The 24,867-nt window shown below is 36.4% G+C and overlaps 2 protein-coding genes across 2 annotated transcripts; both read right to left on the bottom strand.

The window, feature by feature from the left end:
* Nucleotides 1–2,775: 2,775 nt before the first annotated feature.
* LOC130242136 (signal peptide, CUB and EGF-like domain-containing protein 1) lies at nucleotides 2,776–4,646 on the bottom strand. Its single transcript, XM_056474157.1, has 3 exons — nucleotides 4,483–4,646; nucleotides 3,011–3,119; nucleotides 2,776–2,930 (listed from the first exon to the last, which is right to left on the bottom strand). Exons 1-3 carry the CDS (start codon nucleotides 4,618–4,620, stop codon nucleotides 2,776–2,778), a joined length of 402 nt encoding a protein of 133 aa, XP_056330132.1. The 5' UTR covers nucleotides 4,621–4,646.
* Nucleotides 4,647–6,482: 1,836 nt separating this feature from the next.
* LOC130242135 (multiple epidermal growth factor-like domains protein 11) lies at nucleotides 6,483–17,226 on the bottom strand. Its single transcript, XM_056474156.1, has 14 exons — nucleotides 17,010–17,226; nucleotides 15,202–15,351; nucleotides 14,952–15,131; nucleotides 14,751–14,867; nucleotides 12,891–13,040; nucleotides 12,645–12,797; nucleotides 12,326–12,541; nucleotides 12,132–12,236; nucleotides 10,712–10,856; nucleotides 10,421–10,632; nucleotides 8,560–8,778; nucleotides 6,971–7,077; nucleotides 6,712–6,865; nucleotides 6,483–6,616 (listed from the first exon to the last, which is right to left on the bottom strand). Exons 1-14 carry the CDS (start codon nucleotides 17,224–17,226, stop codon nucleotides 6,483–6,485), a joined length of 2,259 nt encoding a protein of 752 aa, XP_056330131.1.
* Between the last annotated feature and the right edge of the window lie 7,641 nt (nucleotides 17,227–24,867).

Genomic DNA, 24,867 nt, shown 5'->3' with positions numbered 1-24,867 from the left:
CACTGACATGAGATTTCACAGAATACTGTAATTGTACTGCTTCAAAATATTACAAGATTTACTACATAGTTCGAAGAAAATGTTTGAGGCAGGTCAAAATGCTGGGTTCCAAACAATTCTTTCATATTGTCCCAACACAAATTGAATAAGCCAACTTAATCTCCTAGGGCTTTAGTGGCCACATACCTGGACAGCACATAATAGCTCTTAAGTGGCTATTTAAAATACTTTGAATGTTTTATTTTTTGTTACAGACATACCGTGTCATCCTGCAACTGTTTTACAGCATATGGAATGTCCCAAACACTATTTTTAACTGTCCAAAATGGGCACAAAATGTTGTTTTTACTCTCTGATAGTCAAAACATGTTCAAAAAAATATGTATGTGTTATTAATGCATTAAAAAACAGTCAGGAAAAAGTGTTTTATGGAAATTCGGACCACGAGTCCACATATATAGACATCATTTTTCTCTAAAAGTACATCACATCAAAAGGTTATAATTAGGTTTTATTCTAATTAGGTTCCAATAAGCCAAAATAGCAAAGAGAAATAAAGAATGCATGTAAAGAGGTTAATTGTTTTTACAAATTTAAGTGTTTGAACATAAAACAATTAATTTGTCTCCAAAAACACAAGAAATGTGTTAATTCAGCTCATTTTCAATGAGTAGTTTGAACAAGCGGCAAAAATAACTTTTTAAGTGTATATTTAATCATAAAACAGTAAAAACTGTTATACTGTATTGTGAAACATTAAAGTGCAAACGTAAAGTGACTGTTTTCTATTTTAATATATTTTTTAAAAATATTTTTTATTACTGTAATGATAAACCTAAATATTTAACATGATTTCTCCACATGATCCTTCATTATTATTAATAAGCTGATTTGATGTTCAAGAAACATTTTGTGCATTTTTTCAGGATTCATTAATACAAAACTCAAAAGAACAGCATTTATTTGAAAAAAAAAAATGTGTAGCAAATATTTTGTAACATGTTGTTACTGTCAGTTTTTGATAAATTTAATGCAACCTTTGTGAATAAAAGTATATGCATGTTCATCAAAAAAAACTTACATAAACATAAAATATAAATAATATGAAATTATAATATAGAAATAATATAGAATTTGTGGATCATGTCAAGCTCCCCAAACTAAATAAATTAATTAATAAAATAGAAATAAATAGCAAGAAAAGTACTGTAGTACTGTACATACTACTAGTGAGTTCCAAAGTACCTAACTTTAGGCCTAAATTAGGAAAACATCTTGCATTTTGGAGCATCTTGAAAATCCATTTTAAACCACTCTACCGTGAAAAGATTGTTTAGAACAAAACTCATGCTCCTCTTTTCTATAAAATATGAATATACAGTAACAATCTATATGCTTATATTGTTTAGAAAAAAACACTGTGAATTCTGTTAAATCTCTCTCTTTTATCCAACAGAAAAAAAAGAAGTTTACTTTGAATATTGGTTAAAAACTTTACCTGGAGGGCAGGGTTCAGGTCGAGCACTGCCAACGGGGCAGAAATGTCCTGCTGGACAGATATCACCAGTGAACTGAATGTGAGAATAGACATCCTCTGCTGAATGACCAACAGGTTCTTCGCAAACTGGAACAAAATTATTACCATTACAATCAACGACTAAAATGAACACCCAGCAAATGAGCACCAAATGAGAGTAATAACCTAATGAAGTAGTGTATGAAATAGTTTTGCTTGCCAGTTGTTCAATAACAGTTTTTTAAAACAAAGTTATGTCCGAGAACGTGATATGGTTTAAAACAATTATAAAATTGCAACGATTACTGATATGATTAAATATCTAAACATGAACTCTTATGTGCGGAATCTGAGGTGCTGCATTTTGAAATGAGCAGCTCATGATAAAAGTGTTTTCTATTCCAAAGTTTGTAGTGAGAATGCTTATTAATGTTTGTTATTTCTAATATTTTAACAAAAGAGAAAAAATTTAAAAACATTAATTTCCATTGTGTTTAAGGTTTAATGAAAAAAATATATATTTAGCTATGTAATTTTACTGTTGTTACATAAACAAATATTTTGATTATTATGGTTATGATCACTGTGATTGCTATTATCGTTATTAGTTTTTCAAAGAATTTATTATTATCATCATCATAATTATTCATATTAATTAAATATCATTTTAGAATATTAAACCATATATATAATGAATCTAAACATTGTAACCATGCCTTATTCATAATATAACGCCAACAGATATAATGCAAAGTGCTAATATCACCACCCTGGTTATGATTTTTAGATTCATTACACTGTAGTAAGTAGAGAAAATGACCTGTGTTGTTGTAGTACTGTGGTGCAGGTGTGTGTGATCCATGAACGCAGTAGTATCCTGGACTGCAGGGCCCAGAGGGTGAAGTGAGGCCAGATTCAGCACAGTAATGTCCCGGAGTGCACGACTGACACATCTCTACAGATGCTGCTCCTATTCAAAAACACACACAATGCTAGTTTCAATCATCCATATTTAACAGTGCGAGCATGCTACATCTGCTGGAATAAGACCTTCTAATGAGCCGAATGTGCCCAGAGGACAGGGCTCCATATGGCTGGCACCCGCTGGGCAAAAGAAGCCAGGTGTGCATCTGCCTCCCGTTAAATCTCCAACTGGCTCTGAGAGCGAGGCACCCTGGGTACACATATAACTGCAAAATCCCAAAAATGAGCATGAGGAGACAGGCCTGTATTATTCGAGAGGACATTAATAAGTCCACTCACCCTGGAGAACAGTTGCCTGTAGGGGCGTCCAGGCCAGAGGAACTGCAGTATTTACCAGGAGGGCAGGGGACACACTGATCCTTGCTGGACAGGCCCGACTGACCATTAAAAGTGCCCACAGGGCAGGGGAAGTGCACGCCAGAGTCTGAGCCTGTTTAAAATAAAATCAAGTATAGATTGAAGAAGCATTGCAGTGTCTTAGTCTGGCACTCAGAGTGGTTTTGTCAGTACCTGGAGGGCAGTAATATCCTGCAGGACATGGTACAGGTATAGAGGTTCCTCCTGTTACTGTGTCTGAAGCAGCACAGAAATATCTAGCTGGGCACAGCAAACACTCTGCCTATGGATATAAAGTAGATAGAGTTTTAATCTTCCGTTCTCATTCACTTACACTGATTTTTAGACATTAAAAACAGCTTGTTATGCTGCGTTTTATTCTCTTATTATATTATTTATTAATTTTTTTTTTCGGATTAGTCCCTTTATTAATCAGTGGTCGCCACAGCGGAATGAACTGTAGACTTATCCAGCATATCTTTTATGCAGCGGATGCCCTTCCAGCTGCAACCCAGTACTGAGAAACATCCATACACTCTCATTCACACACACACACACTACGGCCAATTTAGCTTACTCAATTCGTCTGTAGCGCATGTCTTTGGAATGTGGGGGGAAACCGGAGCACCCGGAGGAAACCCACGCAAACGCAGGAAGTACATGCAAACTCCACACAGAAATGCCAACTGACCCAGCCGAGGCTGGAACCAGCGACCTTCTTGCTGTGAGGCGACAGCACTACCTACTGGGCCACTGCATTGCCCTATATTATATTATATTATATTATATTATATTATATTATATATTATATTATATTATATTATATTATATTATATTATATTATATTATATTATATTATATTATATTATATATTTTTCTTTTTATGCTTAGTCATGAACACACTTGTTTGTAGATCAAGTAGTTTGATAGTTTTCTGCCGTTTATTATTTCTAGTCATTGCTCCATAGGTGACTGAATCAGATGTTCTAAAACAATCTCAAAAACGAGCGCATTTCCGCATTGCAGAATAAGGTCAATAAAGATCACAATAAAGTTGTTTTATTAGTCATAAAAGTCAATTGAAGTGCATGGACATTTTTGGGATATCTACCAATGACATGGTATACCATATTATACCAAATATTAGTATGTAATTCTGTTCAAAAACTAGTCAAAAAGTGATTTCCATAAACAATCTCCAACACAATTTACTGTTATTAATCATATAAATGTTGTGAAATTTTAATATGATTTGTCTATGTTTAATTTATTTATTCATCTTTTGAGCTAGCTTTATTTTTATTTTAGTTTTATTTTTAGTTTCAGTAATTTATGCTATAACATGTCATAGTTTTCTTTTACATTTCTGCTTCGACTTAAACATTTCAGTTACTTTTTGTATTTTTTAATTAATCTAATATCTATACTGATCATTTATTTTATTTGATTTTTATTTGAATTCACCAAAAAATGTAATTAAAATAAATAATATTTATACTTATACTTTATTTGATTTAATCTTTATATAAATTAATTTCTAATAGTTTTCTTTTGAGCAAATAATGCCAACATTTCTGAAAATAACAACAGTAACACATTTTAAGTAACACATTTCTATCTACAACCAAGCCCCTCTCTGAGCTGACCTGCCCATGGAGGTTCTGGTAAGTCCCAACCGGGCAAGGGAACTGGACAGGGCTGCCAGGTGGACACATATACCCAGATGAGCAGATGTAGTTGGCAGGCTGGCTGGAATTTTGACCCTGTGGACAGAAGTAGCCCATCTGACACAAATGAGAAGGAGAAGAGAGCCCCCTGCTGGAGCAAGCAAATCCTACAAAAAGAAAAAAAAAGTCCACAAATGAGCACAGGCCATACAGAGTCTGAGGTGCCTAAAGAGCAGCACTGACCTGGAGGGCAAAGCAGACAGTCAGACAGCTTAGTGTTTCTGCTGCTGTTGCTAAAGTGACCTGGTGGACATGGCTCCGGGGATGAGGACCCTACGGGACAATAATGTCCTTGAGGACATTCACCACCTGCTCCTCCATCCACAGGTATAGAGGATGTGGCTCCAGATAGACAAAAGTATCCAGCTGCACATGGTCCAGACACAGCACTCCGTCCAGCAGACTCACAGAAGAAACCTGCCAGGAGGAGAGTTTGTTGGATATTTCTCTACGTTTTGACAGATGCTGAAAGCATAAGAGGCTGTAGCTGAAAATGGTGTGACTCCAATGCAGAGAGAAAGTAGGGCACCATCACCCTCTGAGAATAAGAGATGCGTAACTCTGAGAAATGACTCGATAGGAGTTCAGTCGACTGTAGAAATGGTACCTGGAGGGCAGGGTAAACAGTCTTCACGGCTGGCCATCCTCATATGGGGATTAATAGTCCCTGCTGGACAGGGGTACTGATGCTGTAGATGAGTGCCCATAGGGCAGTAATGGCCCATTGGGCATTCAATGCCCTCCGATGGCGAACCATTGGCAGGACAGTAGTAACTGTAAGTGAAAAGAGATACATTTAAAAACACTATAATGTTAGTTTCACACTCACTTGATTTCATCAAACTATGGCGCATTTGCACTCATCTCATCACAAATGTGCACACAGCATGACAAAACATGGGTAATATATTGTGTTTACAGTGACATTCTAGACTTCTGAGGGCCTTAAGCAAAGGTTTAAGTGCGCATGAACCCAAAATGATTAACCACTCCTTAACGAAAAGAATTGTTGTCAATCATCAAAAAATATAAACATTTAAAAAAGCAGAATTGAAAAAATGCTAATTAAATAAACAATAAAGCTTACAAAAAATAATAGTGTGCCATATAGAAATCAACTCAAGCAATTAAATATAAAAATAAAATGCTGATTGGTCCTCCTCACAGTATGATCTAAATATACACTGATTCATTTTAAAGTTGCTATAGTTATTCAGTGAATGACACTTGTTCACCTAAAAACTCATTCAACTGAGTTTGAATCAAGACCAAGTTTCACTCTGTTGTATTATAAGCACAGAAGCCATTGTGAACAATGTCTCTTTTTTTAGATCAAGCACATCCATCAGTCATGTAACAACAACACATGATAGGGCAGATTTGAAGATTGCGTAGGAAGGGCAACAGTGGGTCACTTTGAGCAAATGGCATAAGATGCAGTCTCGAGTTTATCATAATCCCTGGGAGCCAAAATCTAATTTATAAACACGGCATACACACAAAACAAGGGTGGAAACGTGTGTACGCCACTTCCTACGCAAAAGTTGTGATCTATAAAGTATGTAAGCTCTGAGTAAACATAATTAACTTAAATATTGACTTAACTGAGCCACTTTAAATCCTCATTTGAGCCATAATCATTAATAAATCAATTCTGGCATACGTTCACTTTTAGGAAAGTTTCTTCAAGAGAAGGCTGACCACTAGTGGCACTCTGTGTGTTTTATTTTTTATTTAGAGTGCTATTATATGCACAACACTATGAACGGCTAGCAGACAGATTCTTTTCAGAAGAAAGCTGATTGAGCCATTCATTCACTGCCGTCACTGTGCTTTCACACTCAATATAAATCAAGTTCCAGTTTAGCCAAACTCACACAGATGTGCTCTCACAGTCTTTTTTTAAATGTTAAGCATGGTCATGTACTGTATGCACTGTAAAAGTATGTGTACCCTTGGGGACAGAGACTGCAGCTGTTCTGTCCCTCTCTGCTGCTGATGGAGCCTTCTGGACAGGCTTGAGGAGCGCCCGAGCCTTTCCAGCAAAAATAACCTGTGGGTTGAGTGGAAAACGAGATGAGGTGGGCCGGTTTGAGGAGAAGGTGGGTGTTTTTTAATCTGCCTTGAACTGGGAGATCTGTCAATTACCTGTCGGACACGGTCCTCCTCTGTGATCCGTGACTGGGCTGTTGGGGAGTACGGCTCCCTGTTTGCAGTAAAAACCTTCCCAGCATTCTCCACTGGGTGAAGTCAGCCCAGATATGTCACAGTAATGACCAGCAGGACATGACAAACACTCTTCCTGTTGGAGAACGGTATGTGTGGCCTTAGTATGAGTGGATGTTGGCAATAGGACTTGGTGGTATGCAGTTGCATTTTTAATATAAAAGACAGAAATAATTCTTACCACTTTGACAAGTTTGGTTTTGTTACTGAACGTGCCCTCTGGACAAGGCTGAGGTTGAGCAGTGCCTTGTGGGCAAAAGTGACCCACAGGACAAAGTCCTCCTACTCCTTGGAAAAAAAAAATAACAACGCATTCATAATATTACATTTTTTACATTATTTTTTATTAATATATATATATTTCTGTGTGGAGCTTGCATGTTCTCCCCGTGTTGGTGAAGGAATGAATAAGATATACATTTATTAATGCCTTTATTATTATTATTATTATTATTATTATTTAAATGCACTATGCAATCATAATAGCATATCAATTTATATTCCTAATTAACATTTTTTCAATAAATATGATGTCACTATAATACTGTCCAAAATTCAGGTAACACTGTAGATTAAGAAACACAGAATGAATTTAATCTATTTGCTTATTATTATGTATATCATATATTAACTGTTTATTAGTATCTTATTTTGCATGACCATGTTATAAATCTAGGGCGTCACGGTGGCACAGTGGGTAGCACGATCACCTTACAGCAAAAAGGTCACTGGTTCGAGCTTCAGCTGGGTCAGTTGGCATTTCTGTGTGGAGTTTGCATGTTCTACCCATGTTCGCATGGGTTTCCTCCGGGTGCTCCGGTTTCCCCCACAAGTCCAAAGACATGTGCTATGGTTGAATTGAGTAAGCTAAATTGTTTTGTAGTGGATATGTGTGTGAATGAGTGTGTATAGATGTTTCCCAGTGATGGGTTGCAGCTGGAAGGGCATCTGCAGCATAAAACTTTTGCTGCATAAGTTGGCGGATCATTCCGCTGTGGCGACCCCTGATTAATAAAGGGACTAAGCCGAAAATGACTGAAGAATGTTCTAAATCACAGAACCCTATCTCAAACCGAAACATACAATACTGTAACTACCAAAGTAACTACCTTACTACTGATAAGAGTTTATTGAGAAAAAAATATTCATTAACTAATATACAGTATGCTCCCTAATCTAATGTGTTAAGTAACAAATAGGTCTGCACTCAATAATTTATTAAATAAATCACAGGAGGAAAGACAAAACAAACGTTTCAGCTGTGTTCCTTCATCAGTGACACTGTCCGTGATCTATTTAATAAATCATTTAGTGTGGACCTTTACAGTAGGCCTACTTGTTATTTGAAGAAATTTGGTCACCGCACCAAACTTAACTCGTAAAGTGTGATGATTTACATTTGACTAATCTAAAGCATTATCAGAACATTTAATACAATATAAGAAAATCCTCATAAAAACTATAAGCTCTTTGAAATTTAAATTCTTTTTCAAATATTTCCCAAGTGCTTGCGGAGAAGAGAATTATAAACACATATTTATTAGCATATTTTATTATTAAAAGGTATTTATACTAACTCGTGTCTTTCGTCTTCACCATGATGATGACAGTACATACTGTTGAATTTTACTTTTATTTTGTAGTATACCAATATTCAGCTTATACTAACCAGGTTAGTTAGGTTAATAAGGCAAGTCAATGGTTTATATAGTGGTTTGAAAAAGAATTTCACAGGAGGGCTAGCAATTTAGTAAACCTAGCTTCAGTTACCTGTGTTCTGTGTGTGGGGTTGAGGTGAGATGTTCCCGTGTGCACAGTAATATCCCTCTGAACACTGTCCCGTGACGGAGCTGGAGTTCTGGAGAGAGCAGTAGTGTCCTCCGTCACATGCTCTACACTCAGAGAGGCTAATCAAACCAGAGTCAGGACTGTATGTTCCTGCCGGACAGGGCCTTATATCATACCCTGTGCCTTCAGGACAATAGAATCCTACAGATAGACAACAGAAAAAAGTGACATATGATTCCGACACCACTCTGTAATCAGTCAGCGTGCTTGTGTAACGTGTTTCTCCACTGTGTGGTGCTGTTTGCTTTTTAATTGTGTTTCGTGAGCATCTTCTATGTTCAGGAAGATAACACTAATTTCACTACTAGTCTAGGTGTTTTATACACTGAATATGTTCGGAATAGCATACTACCATACTATTATTAGATAAACATGATAAACAGTTGTGGAAATTCTTAAGTGACCACTTGGAAATTCTAATTTTCTCTGGATTTACTAGACCTACAGTTTTATGGGCATCATACATTTAATATCTGCTAATATTTAAATGTTTATGTCAAATGTTAAATTATATATATATACAGTTAAAGTCAGAAATATTAGCCCCCCTTTGATTTTATTTATTTTTTATTTCCCAAATGATGTTTAACAGAGCAAGGAAATTTTCACAGTAGGTCTGATAATATTTTTTCTTCTGGAGAAAGTCTTATTTGTTTTATTTTGGCTAGAATAAAAGCAGTTTTTAATTTTTTAAAACCCATTTTAAGGTTAAAATTATTAGCCCCTTTAAGCTATATATTTTTCCGATAGTCTCCAGAACAAACCATCATTATACAATAACTTGCCTAATTACCCTAACCTGCCTAGTTAACCTAATTAACCTAGTTAAGCCTTTAAATGTCACTTTAAGCTGTATTGAAGTGTCTTAAAAAATATCTAGTAAAGTATTATTTACTGTCATCATGGCAAAGATAAAATAAATCAGTTATTACAAATGAGTTATTAAAACTATTATGTTTAGAAATGTGTTGAAAAAATACTTTCTCTGTTAAACAGAAATTGGGGGGGGGGATAAACAGGGGGGGGCTGATAACTCAGGGGGTTTAATAATTCTGAGTTCAATTGTATTTTTGTAAATGTTGCCAGAAAAAAATAGAAATAGCATTTTTCTCAAACCCATGCCATTTAAGTAAAATAATAAAATAGGTTTTTCCTATAAAAGGTCTGATAACATTTCTTCCAAATAGGAAATAAAAATATTGTCCTTTACAAAACTGTATTTTTTTACAGAAATTCGGAATTCAAATTAAGGTCAAAATAAATGTTTTCATTTGGTGTTGTGTTTGAAAGCTAGGTTTATTCCATTAAGCATTTATTTCTTAACTTTTCTAGTTAAAACATTGGTTTTGTGACATTATATTGCATCTGAGGGCCTTTAAATTTGAAACAAATGTTATCAATAGTTTCCTGTATAAAACTAAAATGTTATTTTACTCAAACACAAAAATATACAGTGAAAAAAATCTATAAATCCAGAGAAAATGAGAATCCCTTGATGTTTACCATGGCTGTGAAAACCAAAAACACAACAGAATTTTATGCTTCATCTATAATCATTGTTTGATATATTTTACACAAACATATTGTCTACAATAAAACCAAAATAATAACTAGATGCCTCTATCATAATTAAATGTGCAATGTGACAAAGTCATGTGGCAGCACACAAACAGTTGCATAATGCATACTGTTTCACATACTTCTTAAAAAAACTGTAGGCAGCAGTAAGCAGTATATTAGTACTCCATTCCGAACATAGCCAAGGAGAGACCAAAGCACCAACCAGCTGGACACAGCAGCCGGCCTCCATCAGCACAGTACCAGCCAGCGGTGCACGCCCAGCACTGAGAGGCTTGAGGGACAGTGACAAACGTCCCAGAGTGGCATGGCACAGGTCGAGTGGCTCCTGGAGGACAGTAATGACCCTCTGGACAGACGTGACCAGTGATCCCATCAGTGGGAGTGGGACTTTCTGCTTTCTCAGTACAATAAAATCTTTGGGTGAAATAATGGCATAGGTTAAGTCTGTGCATTTGCGTTGCAGTTCAGAGAGAAGCATTGTTTTGATACACACCCATCAGAGCAGAGTCCACTGGGTGCATTCAGACCAGTAGAGGCACAGTAAAAGCCTCCAGGGCAAGATTGGCAATCCTCAGAAATCCTTAGACCTGTACTGTTAGACCATGTTCCCACTGGACAGGGCACAGGACTGGCAGTGCCTGTAGTAACATAGGGAGAGCTTTAAAATACTGCTTCTATGAGCTTTGAGCTTCACACGTTTGGCTTCACATATGTATAACAAGTTTAAAAGCTCTATAAGCTGTGATTAAATTAAATGGAATTTATTTACATAAAAAATTTATAGATTTATTACAAGTGTGCTGCATTTGTAAATTAGGACACATTATATAGTAGTCAATATGGGCATCATATATATTAATTTAATATCTGCCAATATTTTAATGTTTATGTCAAATATTAAATTATATATATACAGTTAAAGTCAGAAATATTAGCCCCCCTTTGAATTTTTTTCCCTTTTTAAATATTTTCCAAATGATGTTTAACAGAGCAAGGAAATTTTCACAGTATGTCTGATAATATTTTTTCTTCTGGAGAAAGTCTTATTTGTTTTATTTCGGCTAGAATAAAAGCAGTATTTAATTTTTTAAACACCATTTTAAGGTCAATATTATTAGCCCCTTTAAGCTATATATTTTTTCGATAGTGTACAGAACAAACCATCATTATATAATAGCTTGCCTAATTACCCTAACCTGCCTAGTTAACCTAATTAACCTAGTGAGGCCTTTAAATGTCACTTTAAGCTGTAAAGAAGTGTCATTAAAAATATCTAGTAATATATAATATAAATATAAATACTGTCACTATGGCAAAGATAAAATATAATAATCAGTTATTAAAAATGAGTCATTAAAACTAGGTTTTAATGTGAAATTTCTCTGTTAAACAGAAATTGGGGAAAATAATAAACAGGGGAGCTAATAATTCTGACTTCAACTGTATATACATATATATATACACACACACACACACACACACACACACACATATATATATATATATATATATATATATATATATATATATATATATATATATATATATATATATTGGTTTTTTTGTAGTGAAATTGAAGGGCAATAACTGCTAAGGTCAATGACAATGGTTTTCCAATGACTTGCCTATAATTCATTTAACTTGCCTATTTAACCTAGTTAAGCCTTTAAATTGCACTTTAAGCTGAATATGAGTATCTTGCTAGTAAATAGTATGCACTGTCATCATGGCAAAGACAAATGTTTTAATACATGCTGTTTACAGATACACAAAATAATTATCAAATTATGTATACCAGCCACACTTTTAACAGTCTAACAAACTGTATACAGTGCTCCTTATTGCTAAATATATTCTGATAAGCATTTAAGACAAAGCTGCTGAAAGCTCTTTTGATGGCTTTAGGACAATACCTTTAGGACAATAGTGACCGACTGGGCATACGGCCCCTGTAGGACCACCCATAGGACTGTGAGAATGGGAGCCCTCTTTGCACCAGAAACCAGCCAAACACAATCCTACAAACAATCATTTTAACACAGGGCTTCTAAAACAAGAACTTGGCATTTTGTGGTTATTTATTGCACTAAAATATCACTGCTCTCACCTGTAGGTTCTTCAAGTCCAACATGTGGACAGTAATGTCCTGGCAGACACAACAGACAGTCCCTTTGGCTGTCCATAAGCTCACGGGGGTTATACGTGCCAACAGGGCATGGAAACTGTTCAGCATAACCAGTTCCTTCAGGACAGTAATGTCCCTTTGGACATGGCTGCATGGCAGACATATTTGCAGCCCCAAAATTCTCATTGCAATAAAATCCTGGTGTAGGAGAAACAGAAAAGGGCACAAGCATCAGTATGTATTTCAGAAATAGAAATGTGGGAGTGTGTCACACAGTTTGCTTTAGATAACTACAGCTTGCCTGCTTCACAGATTGTACAGTTCGCCTGTTTCTGCTTGTCCTGATATGTCCCACTGGGACAAAGAATTGGGACAGGGCTTCCTGGGGGACAGTAATGACCGACCAGACACTGCAGAGCTAGGTCATCTGTCTGACCAGGCAGGCACCAGTAACCTACCAAAAAAAAAGGACAAGGACAAGATCTGGAAATGAACACTTTACCAGACTGTTGTTATTTTGAGCAGTGATGGTGTTTGTGGTTCTCACCCTGTCTACAGGGGGCAGTAGGAGCCTGAAGGCCTGTGGTAGCGCAGTAGTGACCGGCTCGACAAGCCTGACATTCTTCCTGGCTCATGAGGCCTGATGATGAGGAGAAAGTGCCCGCTGGACATGGCTGTGGTGCACTGGAGCCCTCATCTGTGGAAAAGATTTAAAAAAGTGAAACAAAAATGATTTTTTTTTAAAGTTTCCAACTATTGTTGAGTGTTGTTAGTTCTGGAATAAATCTTTCAATTTTTTTAAGTCTTGGTTAAAGTGTTTAAGCATGAACCCAGCTGAGAGGTTAACCATGATTAAATTATTCATTCATTTATTCATTTTCTTTTTGGCTTAGTCCCTTTATTAATCTGGGGTTACCACAGTGGAATGAACCGCCAACTTATCCAGCATATGTTATACGCAGCAGATGCCCTTCCAGCTGCAACCCATCACTAGGAAACATCCATACACCCTCATTCACACACATATACACTACGGACAACTTAACCTACCCCAATCACCTAAACCACATGTCTTTGGACTTGTGGGGGAAATCCACATGACCACAGGGAGAACATGCAAACTCCACACAGAAATGCCAACTGACCCAGCCGACCTTCTTGCTGTGAGGCGAACATGCTACCCACTGCACCACTGTGCAGCCCATGATTAACTTAAATAAAATTAATAAAACAAAAAGACCTAAAAAACTTAAGTGATGGAAAAGAACTACAATTTCATGACCCACTGACACTAATATAATCAAAATAATAATGAAGAATAATGAAATTAATTTAAAAGTTTTTAATGAAATCTATAGATAGAACATCTTTATAAATGTGCAAATTTAAATAGGTTGAACAGATTTTTTAAATAAAAATATTGGGATGAAATCAATTTACATTACTTTTACAATTTACTATTACTATTTATTTACTATTACTATACAGTTACTATTTACAATTTACTGCTATAATAAAGATTTATTTTTAAAGCTTAATTAATCAAACTTTTCAATTACTTTCAAGTTAAGCAACATTACTAATAATTAATATTATAGTAATTATAAAACAAAATATAATGAATAAAATATTATTATTAGTGCATAAACTCAGCAAAATGCTCTATCTATTTTCTTGCTGATTTACTGTTTCTTTCAAAATAACTTTTAATGTTCATTCATCTGGCTAAATTTCCTTCCTCAGCCCTTACCATCATGGCCTCTCATTCATCCCCATCCACTGAATTGGCTCTACCACTATCTCTCCACTCCACTAATAGCTAGTGTGTGGTAAGCGCACTGGCGCCATTGTCCTGTGGCTGCCGATGCATCATCCAAGTTGAAGCTGCACACTGATGGTGGTATGGAGAGACTCCCCTCATGATTATAAAGTGCTTTGGGAGTATGGCCATACATGATTAATGTGCTATATAAATGCACATAACTTACTACACACTATGACATAATAGAAACAAAACTATTGTTAGGACTTATGTATTAACAATTTAAGCACAATTACATAAACAAAAACCTTAAAAACAAGCTCTGGAAATCATCCGCATCATGTAGTTAGACTATAAACTATATAAGACTATATATGTTTGTGTGTGTTTAACACTATAAACTATATAGATCTGGCTTAATGAAACAATAACTTCAATGAATTCATTTTATTTTCATTACACCATGATGGCAGTACAGAATGGGTTTGTTGGCATGATCCTGAACATTGTATAAGCATTTGTTTAATGTGTCATAAAGCAAAAAGAAAAGCTTTTAAGATCACGTGAAGACATTTTATTTAAATAAACGTGATTAATACATAGACATTCTTACATATAGTGACATCAATCAGCGCCAGTATTTACCACAGTAAGTTCCTGGAGGGCAGATGTTCCCCGTGATGCCATCTGTAGGCCTGGAGAAAGAGGCTTCTCGTGTGCAGTAATAACCAGGAGAGCACGGTCCACTCGGCAGGGCTAAACCTGTTTCAGAAGGTCAGGTATAAACAAGAGTTTCACAAAGGCACACAGGCTAGTTGTTTTGCTATGTATCAAGTGATCACAGACCGGTTGCATTGCAGAAAGCTCCTGGAGGGCAGGACAGAGGCTCAGAGGTCCCCGAAGGGCAGTAAAAGCCCTCCTGGCATCTGCCCCCCGTGGAGGAAGCAGGGCACAGGCAGTTAGCGTTAGTGTAGTTGTCCAGGTCAAAGGGCTGAGGGTTCCAGGCAGCAGATACACAGAACCATCCTGTGCATTGATTTCAATGGTTAAAATTGAAGATGTTGTGAATAATGTTTCAGTCAAGTGATGCACGTACCGGCTTTGCACTTGCCAGAAACAGCAGACAGGTGCTCTTTCTCACAGTAGTGGCCTGGAGGACAGGGTAAGCAGCTGTCCAGACTGTGGGTCATCAGCTCGGGGTTGTAATAGCCTCGTGGACAAGGGAACTGGTTAGCATGCTTTGTTCCTGTAAAAAAAAATATAATAATACTGAACTGTGTAATTAAATTTTTCAAAAGAATATTTGGTCAGCTTTTTTCACCAGTATTAAGTTAAAAATCTACAAATGTAATAATATTCAATACATGTATTCTATATGAAAATAAGTTTTAATATTAGTGGTCGAGCGATATGAAAATTCTGGCTTATAGTAATAAGCGAACAATTAACTTTTTTTGTCAATAATATAATATTCGCTATTTTTTTGTCTGAATAAATAGTACATTTAAAAAAAAAAAAAAATTTAAAGACTATTAAACCAGCTATTTCGAATGTTATCACTCGATTGAATGGGCATTATCAGTGGTTATCAGCTGACACAGGGTTTCTGCAGGTTTCACCAAGTTAAATTTAAGACTTTTTAAGACACTTTTAAGACCATTATAAATAAAATTTTAGACTCACACAGGGCAAAACACTTATGAGTTTTTCTAATGGCCCAAATGGAATTTTTTTATTTGACCTATCAAAAAAATTTATAATTTAATACATTTAATAGTACAGTAATACTTTTACTTAATAATAAATAATTTTATTTAATAATAAATGTTTTAAAAATGTTGTTATTTCTTAGCAACATATTTTAAATAAGTTCTCAAAACAAGCAAGCTCTACATACACTTGTTTTTTTCCTAACTTTTCTATAAAACAATACATTTTTTTAAACAATTTAAAAACAATAATAAACTACGTGTATGCCAGAGTATCTGTCCAGGGCAGTGTCCTCAGTAATAAATCCATGGAGAACTATTAAACAAATATTATTGTGAAGGAAAATAATAAAACATTGTGCTAAAAAAGTTATGTTTTATTGAGGAGGAATGTTAGTGATGGCCAGATTGAGTAGCTATACATGAACAAAGGAAAATTAAGACCTGTTTAAAAAAAGATTTAAGACCTACAACACAATGTTTCAGCAAATTTGAGACTTTCTAAGGCCTTAAATATTGTTTTTGAGATTTAAGACTTTTTAAGACCCCGCGGATACCCTATGACAGATATTGGCCGTAGAGACCTTCTGCGCCTACATGCATCCGTTATCATCCATCCACATGGTAAATCAGCTATAGATCACATACGGCTGCGGCTGGAAGTTAACGAGAATTATTTATATTATTTTTTAAATTTCCTATTAATTGTTTTTATTACCGTCTACCCCAACCCTGAACCCAACCATCAAAGTAATGTAAAAACAGATCTGGATCTGGACTCTTCTCTATTAGTATAACTGATTAACCATGTGGATAGATGGCAGACTTCTGAGACTACCAGTAGGCACAGAAGGCCCCTACTGGCCCAATTCTATTAGCTGATAACCACTGATAACGCCCATTCAATCGAGTATTAACATTCAAAGCGGGTGACTGAACTGACAACATACTGTATGAATAAATTATAAATAAATCACATTTCTTTTAAAATATCTAAAATCAACAACCTTCAAGGAACAAATACTGTATTTTAGGCAACCATATTTATGACCTTAAAAATCTCACTCGTCTCCTAAAATCTTTTTTTAACTAAAAATATTTTACAAATACTCATTAGAAATTTGATTTTTCCACAGTGTATGCAATAGATGTTTCTTTTTGTTTTAATTCATTTATATTTCTTTCTGTCTCTTACCATCAGGGCAGTAGAATCCAGCAGGACAGGGATACAGATTGTAATTGCTGGTACTCTCTGGACAATAGTATCCAGCATGGCATAGACTGCACTTTATCTGTCCTGTCAGGTTAGTATAGGTGCCCGCAGGACATGGAACAGGCACGGCACTGCCAGCAGGACAGTAGTGTGCTTGAGGACAGAGACCACCTTCAGAATCAGAACCTATACAAACCATAAGAGCACAGTCAAAACTACAACACAACCAGATGAGTAATGACGGCTTCGGTTTAACAAACACAGTCGCACCAGTGGATGATGATGCTCCAGCCGGGCAGTAAAATCCCTCTCGGCAGGGTCCAGATGGTCTACTCAAGCCCACTGAACCACAAAATAGCCCGGCGGGACACACAGAGCACCCTGAGACCGCAGTGACATACAGACTGTAAAAACAAAAAAGAAATCTGTTCATATGGTCATTCAGTCATATTAGTGCAGTGGAACCATTCGACCCTCTGAGTTACCTGTTTGAAAAGGTGCCAAGCGGGCAGGGTAAAGGAAGGCTGGTGCCCTCAGGACAGTAATGACCCACAGGACATGACCCACCCACCCCTGTGCTAATATTTGCATCAGGATTCTGGAAGTTTATGCCTGCAAAAGTCAAGCGAATGCACATAAACCACATACGCCTTAGTACAAATCAACAAAAATGAGACACTAATAACCATATTTTCCGGAAACCAAGAATCACCTGATTATTGTATCAACTGAGAACTTGTAGAGCAGAGATGCCCAAACCAGGGCCCATGGGCCAAAGTTGGCCCTTTGTTTCCTTTGATTTGACCCGCCACATGGAAAATGATTGGGAAGGGTTGGGGAATGCCTTTAACAGAGGTTCTCATTTCTATTTTAATGTAACATTTTGTTTGTTAGCTTTATTGCTGAGCTACAAAAAAGCAAACTGAAATTATATGTTTCGATTAAATGTTTTAAATGAATCAGATTTTTAAAAAATGTACATACTGTCACTTAATGAATAGAGGACAAAGCAGAAGACATCAGCGTGCAAATCAAGGCAAAGGCAGGATCAGCATGACTAGTGTATTCAGCATTGAACAGCATGGAATTTTGTTTGTGGATTTATTGTAATAAGCTTGTTAAAATAATATAAATTTTTGAAAAAAATTTGAATGCATTAGCAAATACTGTTAAAGTAATTTTTTCAATTTATTTTTAAATATTATGAAATAAAATAGGAAATGATCCATGGCAACTTTAGTGTAATACAGTTTGCTATATTTACTTTCGGCCGACAGCTCTCAATGAAGCATGGATATCGGCCCTTCATAAGAAAAAACCCTGTTGTAGAGAACATATTAAATGTGTAAAAGACTCAAAACAGTGGCAGAATTCCTCTGTCACCCATGCAAACGAACTAATAACTGCTGTAAGGAAACACATTTCTGAAGCATGTATTGAACTAATTGTAATGAGCAACATCACAACCAAGACATCGTGTGCTGTTTTTGGGGTCATTTAAATGTCTTTGGTTCCTGCCTTTGTCCTATTTCAGTCAAACCAGGACATTGGAAGTGCACCAAGACGTTTCAGCTATTTTGGAACATTATTTAGGAAATATTTTTTAGAAAATAATTTTTTAAACGATGCGCAGTAAGAAAGTAATCACCACCTGCAGTGATTTTTTTAATCTTACTAAACATGCTAAGTGTCAACACACAATCGAACCAGATTAAAATTTCATTTATGAGAAAAAAAATACAGATTAAATGATAATATAAAATAGGATACAACTATTTAAATAAAACATTTACAAACATTAGCCGCAAATATATTAGTTTCTCTCATTAAACTACAATTAATTTAAATTTAACAGTAATCTAAAAAGAGAATGTAAATATAAAACAAGGTAAAATTACAATGGTGATCACAATAAACAATGTTAATTATATATGGAGAGCCTAAAACAATTTATGTAAATGTATTCACAAATGCTCCAAATCCACAATACAGCTCCAAATACAGCCTTATTCCAAAATGGATTAATCTATTTTCTCAAAATTCTACACACAATAGCCCATAATGACAATGTGAAAAAAGGTTTTTTGAAATTGTTGCAAATTTATGAAAAATAAAAACCCTGAATAATAACATGTACATCAGTTTTCACAGCCTTTGCTCAATACTTTGTTGATGCACCTTAGGCTGCAATTACAGCGTCAAGTCTTTTTGAATATGATGCCACAAGCTTGGCACACTTGTCTTTAGGAATTTTTGCCCATTCCTCTTTGCAGTACCTTTCAAGCTCTATCAGGTTGGATGGGAAGCGACGGAGCACAGCCATTTTCAGATCTCTCCAGAGATGTTCAATAGGACTTAGGTCTGGGCTCTGGCTGGGCCACTCAAGGACATTCACAGAGTTGTTATAAAGCCACTCTATTGATATTTTGGCGGTGTGCTTTGGGTCATTGTCCTGCTGGAAGATGAACCGTCGCCCCAGTCTAAGGTCAAGAGCACTCAGAGCACTCAGAATACATTGCTGAATTCATCTTTCCCTCTATTCTGACTAGTTTTCCAGTTCCTGCTGCTAAAAAAACATCCTCACAGCATTATGCTGCCACCACTGTGCTTCACTGTAGGGATGGTATTAGCTTGGTGATGAGCGGCGCCTGTTTTTTTTTTTTTGTTTGTTTTTTTCAAAACGTAATGCCTGACATTCACTCCAAAGAGTTCAATTTGAGTCTCATCAGACCAGAGAATTTAGTTTCTTATGGTCTGAGAGTCCTTCAGATGCCTTTTGGCAAATTCCAGGCGAAGGAGTGGCTTCCGTCTGGCCACTCTATTATAGAGGCATGATTGGTGGATTGCTACACAGATGGTTGTCCTTCTATAAGGTTCTTCTCTCTACCCCAGAAGAACTCTGGAACTCAGACAGAGTGACCATTGGGTTATTGATCACCTTCCTGACTAAGGCCCTTCTCCCCCGATCACCAGCCAGCTCTAGGAAGAGTCCTGGTGGCTCCAAACATCTTCCACTAACGGATGATGGAGGCCACTGTGCTTATAAGAAACTTTCAGAGCAGCAGAAATTTTTCTGTAACCTTCTCCAGCCTTGTGCCTCGAGACAATCCTGTCTCGGAGGTCTACAGACAATTCCTTTGTCTTCATGCTTGGTTTGTGCTTTGACAAAGCACTGTGAATACTGATGTACATGTGATTTTTCAGGTTTTTAATTTTTAATAAATTTGCAACAATAAAAAAAAATCCACATAGTCATTATGGGGTCTTGTGTGTAGAATTTTGAGAAAATAAATTAATTGAATCCATTTTGGAATAAGGCTGTAACATAAAAAATGTGAAAAAAGTGAAGTGATATGAATACTTTCCGGATGCACTGTAAATCACTTTTAATTAAAGAAAAACAATTTACATTTCCGGAAAATATGGTAACTTAAATCCCAAAGTCTATGTAACTTGACCTACCTGCGAAGCAAAAATACCCAGCCTGGCAGGGACCAGTCGGTTCAACTAGTCCCCAGTCTTCACAGTACATTCCTTAAAATGACAGGTGTGTGTGATGAACATAAAACTACACCAGTGTTATTAAAACTGCCAAGGGTGTAAGTAAAGCAGGGGCACTGCTCTCACCAGCTGAGCACAGTAAACACTGCTCTACTTGGCTTTGTCCTGCTTTAGGGCTGTATGTGCCTGGAGGGCAGGGGAGGATGTCCTCCACTGTGCCCCCCACGCAGTAATGCCCCTTTGGACATAACTGGAGGTCCTCACCCTCCAGACACAGCCATCCAGTGGGACAGTCACTGCATTCTGCAGAACCTGCGTTCACACACATTAATAACACAGGATTACAACTTACCCTACTGGGCTTTGAGATGATATTGTAAATGAGTTGACGAGTGTATGAGCTGAAGGCAAAGAACTAACAAGATGCATAAAGTTGTTTATGAATGTTATTCTGAATACCAATATATATAATAATTTGAATATTATGCACTAGCTATGGTTATCAATATTTATAAAGTTTTATAGCTTTATTACCTTTGAGAATATGCTTAGACGTAAGGATGGACCAATACCACTTTTTTTAAAACCGATACAATATTTTAATTTGTGTACTTGCTAATTGAAAATTGAAATACTTTAAATACAAAGGCTGGTCATTTTACAGGTGATGAGGGATAATAGTGGTATTGCAGATTTCAAATATAGACTAAATATTAAAAAAGGAAACAAGTTTGACAACAACAGATACTATCAATGTGGTAATAAATGCCCTTAAATAATGTAGACTAGTTGACTAGCTAGCATTAAGTGTTTATTGAGATCTATTGAGATTATGGTCTGTCATGTATAGGCTGTCTGATCTTTACAGAAGCCGTAATGCAGACACATGCACAGTGAACGCAGTCATGTTCAGCTCTGATGAGGCGCTTTTATTTAGCCTGTAGTAGTTTAGATTTTTTACATATAATGTTCCATTACTTTAAATTTCTTCCATTTTTTTATTTATAGTTTATCTATAAAATGAGTTTCCCAGAGATGGGTTGCAGCTGGAAGGGCATCCACTGTGTAAAACATATGCTGGATAAGTTGTTGACTCATTCCGCTGTGGCAACCCCAGATTAATAAAGGGACTAAGCAGAAAAGAAAATGAATGAATGAATATAAAATGAGTGCTAGCTTGTTTTGCTGTGATCATTATGCAAGGATCATTTTGCATATTCGGTTTATTCTTAAGTAGCCTTTAAATTCGTTAATAATGTATTTTATAAACGTATTGTTTATAAGGACTAAGCTATTAATATATAATACATTAATTAATACATTAGGACAATGAAGTCAGGTAGGACAACAAATCACATCCATGTAATGAAATACTGTTAAGTGATATTGCTGCATGGGATCAGCATTTCATGTATGATACATGTAAGAGTATTTTAACCAAGTATCGACCCGATACTGGCATCAGTACCGGTGCATCCCTATACTTATAGGCTATTTTTTGTAGGATTTTAGACCTGTGTTGTTTTAGCATGATTTATTATTTTATAAATAATTACCCATTTGAGAATAAATAGAATTCTGCTTTCTTGAAAGTGTAAAAAAATATGGTGATGGTAAAGAACATATTTCAAAGATTTTCGGATACACGATACCCTGTAAAAAATTTCCAAAAGCACAAACTAATGTTCTGGTATATCTTATGGAGGGGGATCTAGCAGTGCTTAATTTAAGCCAGATCTTGCTGGATCCTATTCTGGAAAATATCTCCCTCACGCATTTGCTCCATGCAAATCACCTCTATTTGTGTTCGCAAAAACTCTATTGCGTTTTACATTGTAATTTACTCAAGTGACTTAACAACTTAATTCAGCATTTGGTGTGAACCCAGCATTAGTCGGGCTATGATCGTTTAATAATATCATGTTCCGGAAAAATTAAAAGTGTGTGGTTTGGGTTGATCACAATAGCTTTTATTTTAGTTAGTTTTGTTCCAGAAATTATTCTTTACAAAATTAAGCATTGGGTTCTGGCCAGTATCAACCCTAAGTTTTAAAAATCCCATTTTCAACATTCAATCATTTATTTTCTTATCCTTTATTAATCTGGGGTCGCCACAGCAGAATGAACCGCCAACTTATACAGCACATTTTTACGCAGCAGATGCCCTTCCAGCTGCAACCCATCACTGGGAAACATCCACACACACTCACTCATTCACACACATACACTACAGACAATTTAGCCTACCCAATTCACCTCTACCGCATGTCTTTGGACTGTTCCCCACATGAACGCAGGGAGAACATGCAAACTCCAAACAGAAATGTCTACTGACCCAGCTGAGGCTCAAAACCAGCAACTTTCTTGCTGTGAGGCGACAGCCCTACCTACTGCGCTACTGTGTCGCCTCCATTTTCAACATGCTATTACTTTAAACCACATTAACCTTAATTTTCCATTTCACTACATGTGTAACATGCTAAAATGCAGAACTGTGCAAATTATGCTAAAGCCACCATGAATAGAAAGCTTAATGTTTTGGGATCGAGAAATTTAGCGTACATACTCTGCATATTCTGCTTCAAATGTATATAACACACACCTGTAAGGAAAGTAATTGTATACCTGTGCTATTTGAATGTGTTCCATCAGGGCAGTGCAGAGGAGATGCACACCCCTGTGGACAGTAATACCGTGTTGGACACCGGTTTCCTGTCAGCCCATCATCAGGCATGGCCGTTTTAGCACCGCCTGCACAATAAAAACCTACAGAACAAAACAGGTTGGTTAATCTTGATTATTTTAAAAACAAAAATCAGTCTGAAGGGAACTGAGATTCTGCAAATTTGTACCTGGAGCACAATTTCCGGTGGGCTGAATGAGACCAGATCTGTTGCAGAAAAATCCAGCAGGACAGAGCCAACAGGAGGACACACTTTTGGACCCCAGAGCATTGCTCCAGGTTCCGGGAGGACAGGGGAACTCGTGAGGGTGCCTGGTGCCTGCCGGGCAGTAATAACCCATGGGGCATATGTCACCAAACCTGGAGCTAAACTGTAAAAGAATCAGTGAATGAAAGAATAATGATTCGATCCCGGATTGAATCGCACTGATCAACATGTGTGATGGACAGTATGTGGTTACCGGAGTGGCGACATGGGATCCCCCAGTGCAGTAAAACCCAGCCTCACAGGGACCTTGAGGTGCAGTTAGTCCAGGAGAGTGGCAGTACTGACCAGCATCACATGGGCTGCAGTGCTGCAGATCTTCAGCCCCTGAACTTGCAGTGTACGTACCCTTTATTTAATGACAAAAGTCACTGTCATTTATTTAGCAATATTAAACTGATCAAAGTGACAGTAAAGACATTTACCATACAATGTACAAAATATTTATATTTCAATTAGTGAAATTTCTGCTATGCTCTCAATACTTGCTCTGCCATAATAATCAAAGCAGCAGCAGTGTAGCAGATCTATACCGCCAAGACCAAATACATCAACATTGCCATATATAGTACCATAGTAAATCCCGAGAGTGTTCATGACAGAAAAGCTGTTTATTTATTTCATTAAAGTAATTTCTATTCGTTCAAAAAAATCCTGAAAAAATAGCATGGTTCCACATAAGTATTTGAATAGCTGAGTTTAAAGAATGTTGTAGCATCTTTAACAATTTGCTAGCCTAAATTAGTGTTGAACATGTTGCATGAATTAAAGTGTTTCAACATATTTTACCAAAGGACCGCATTTAAACACGTTGCTATATATTAGCATGCTGTTAGCACTTTTAACATGTTGTTATCATGTTTAACATTTTATTAGCATGACTTAGCACGTTACTAGTATGTTTTTGGCATGATTTAACCCATTGCTAGCATACATTAGTTTAAAATGACATGAATTAACATGCTGGCAAACATGTTTTGGGCACGGCTATTGATAGCATAAATTAAGATACTGATAGCATTTTTATAACTTTACATGTTGTCTTATGTCACATTTTACCAGATGGCTGACATTTTAGCATAGTGTCATTATATATTAGCATGTTTAACATTTTGTTTACAAGTATAACTTTTTTATTACCACGAATTAGCATGTTTCTAGCATGGCTAGCATCTGTTTGCATATATTAACATATTTACGCATATGTATCATTGCTAACTTGAAATATCATGTTTCCTGCATGTCTAGGAAGAGTAACTATGGCTGTATCCGAAATCGCCCCCTAAAATCCCAAATAGTGCACTACTTGGGGGAGCAGCCATTTTTAGTGGTGTTTAAAACCATAGTGGACATAATTTAAAGTCCACTCAATCAATCCCACAATGCAAAGT

Source organism: Danio aesculapii, chromosome 15, assembly GCF_903798145.1.
Source record: "Danio aesculapii chromosome 15, fDanAes4.1, whole genome shotgun sequence".
Lineage (NCBI taxonomy): Eukaryota > Metazoa > Chordata > Actinopteri > Cypriniformes > Danionidae > Danio > Danio aesculapii.
The sequence above is the reverse complement of the archived record's forward strand: the minus strand, read 5'-3'. Positions and strand labels throughout refer to the sequence as shown.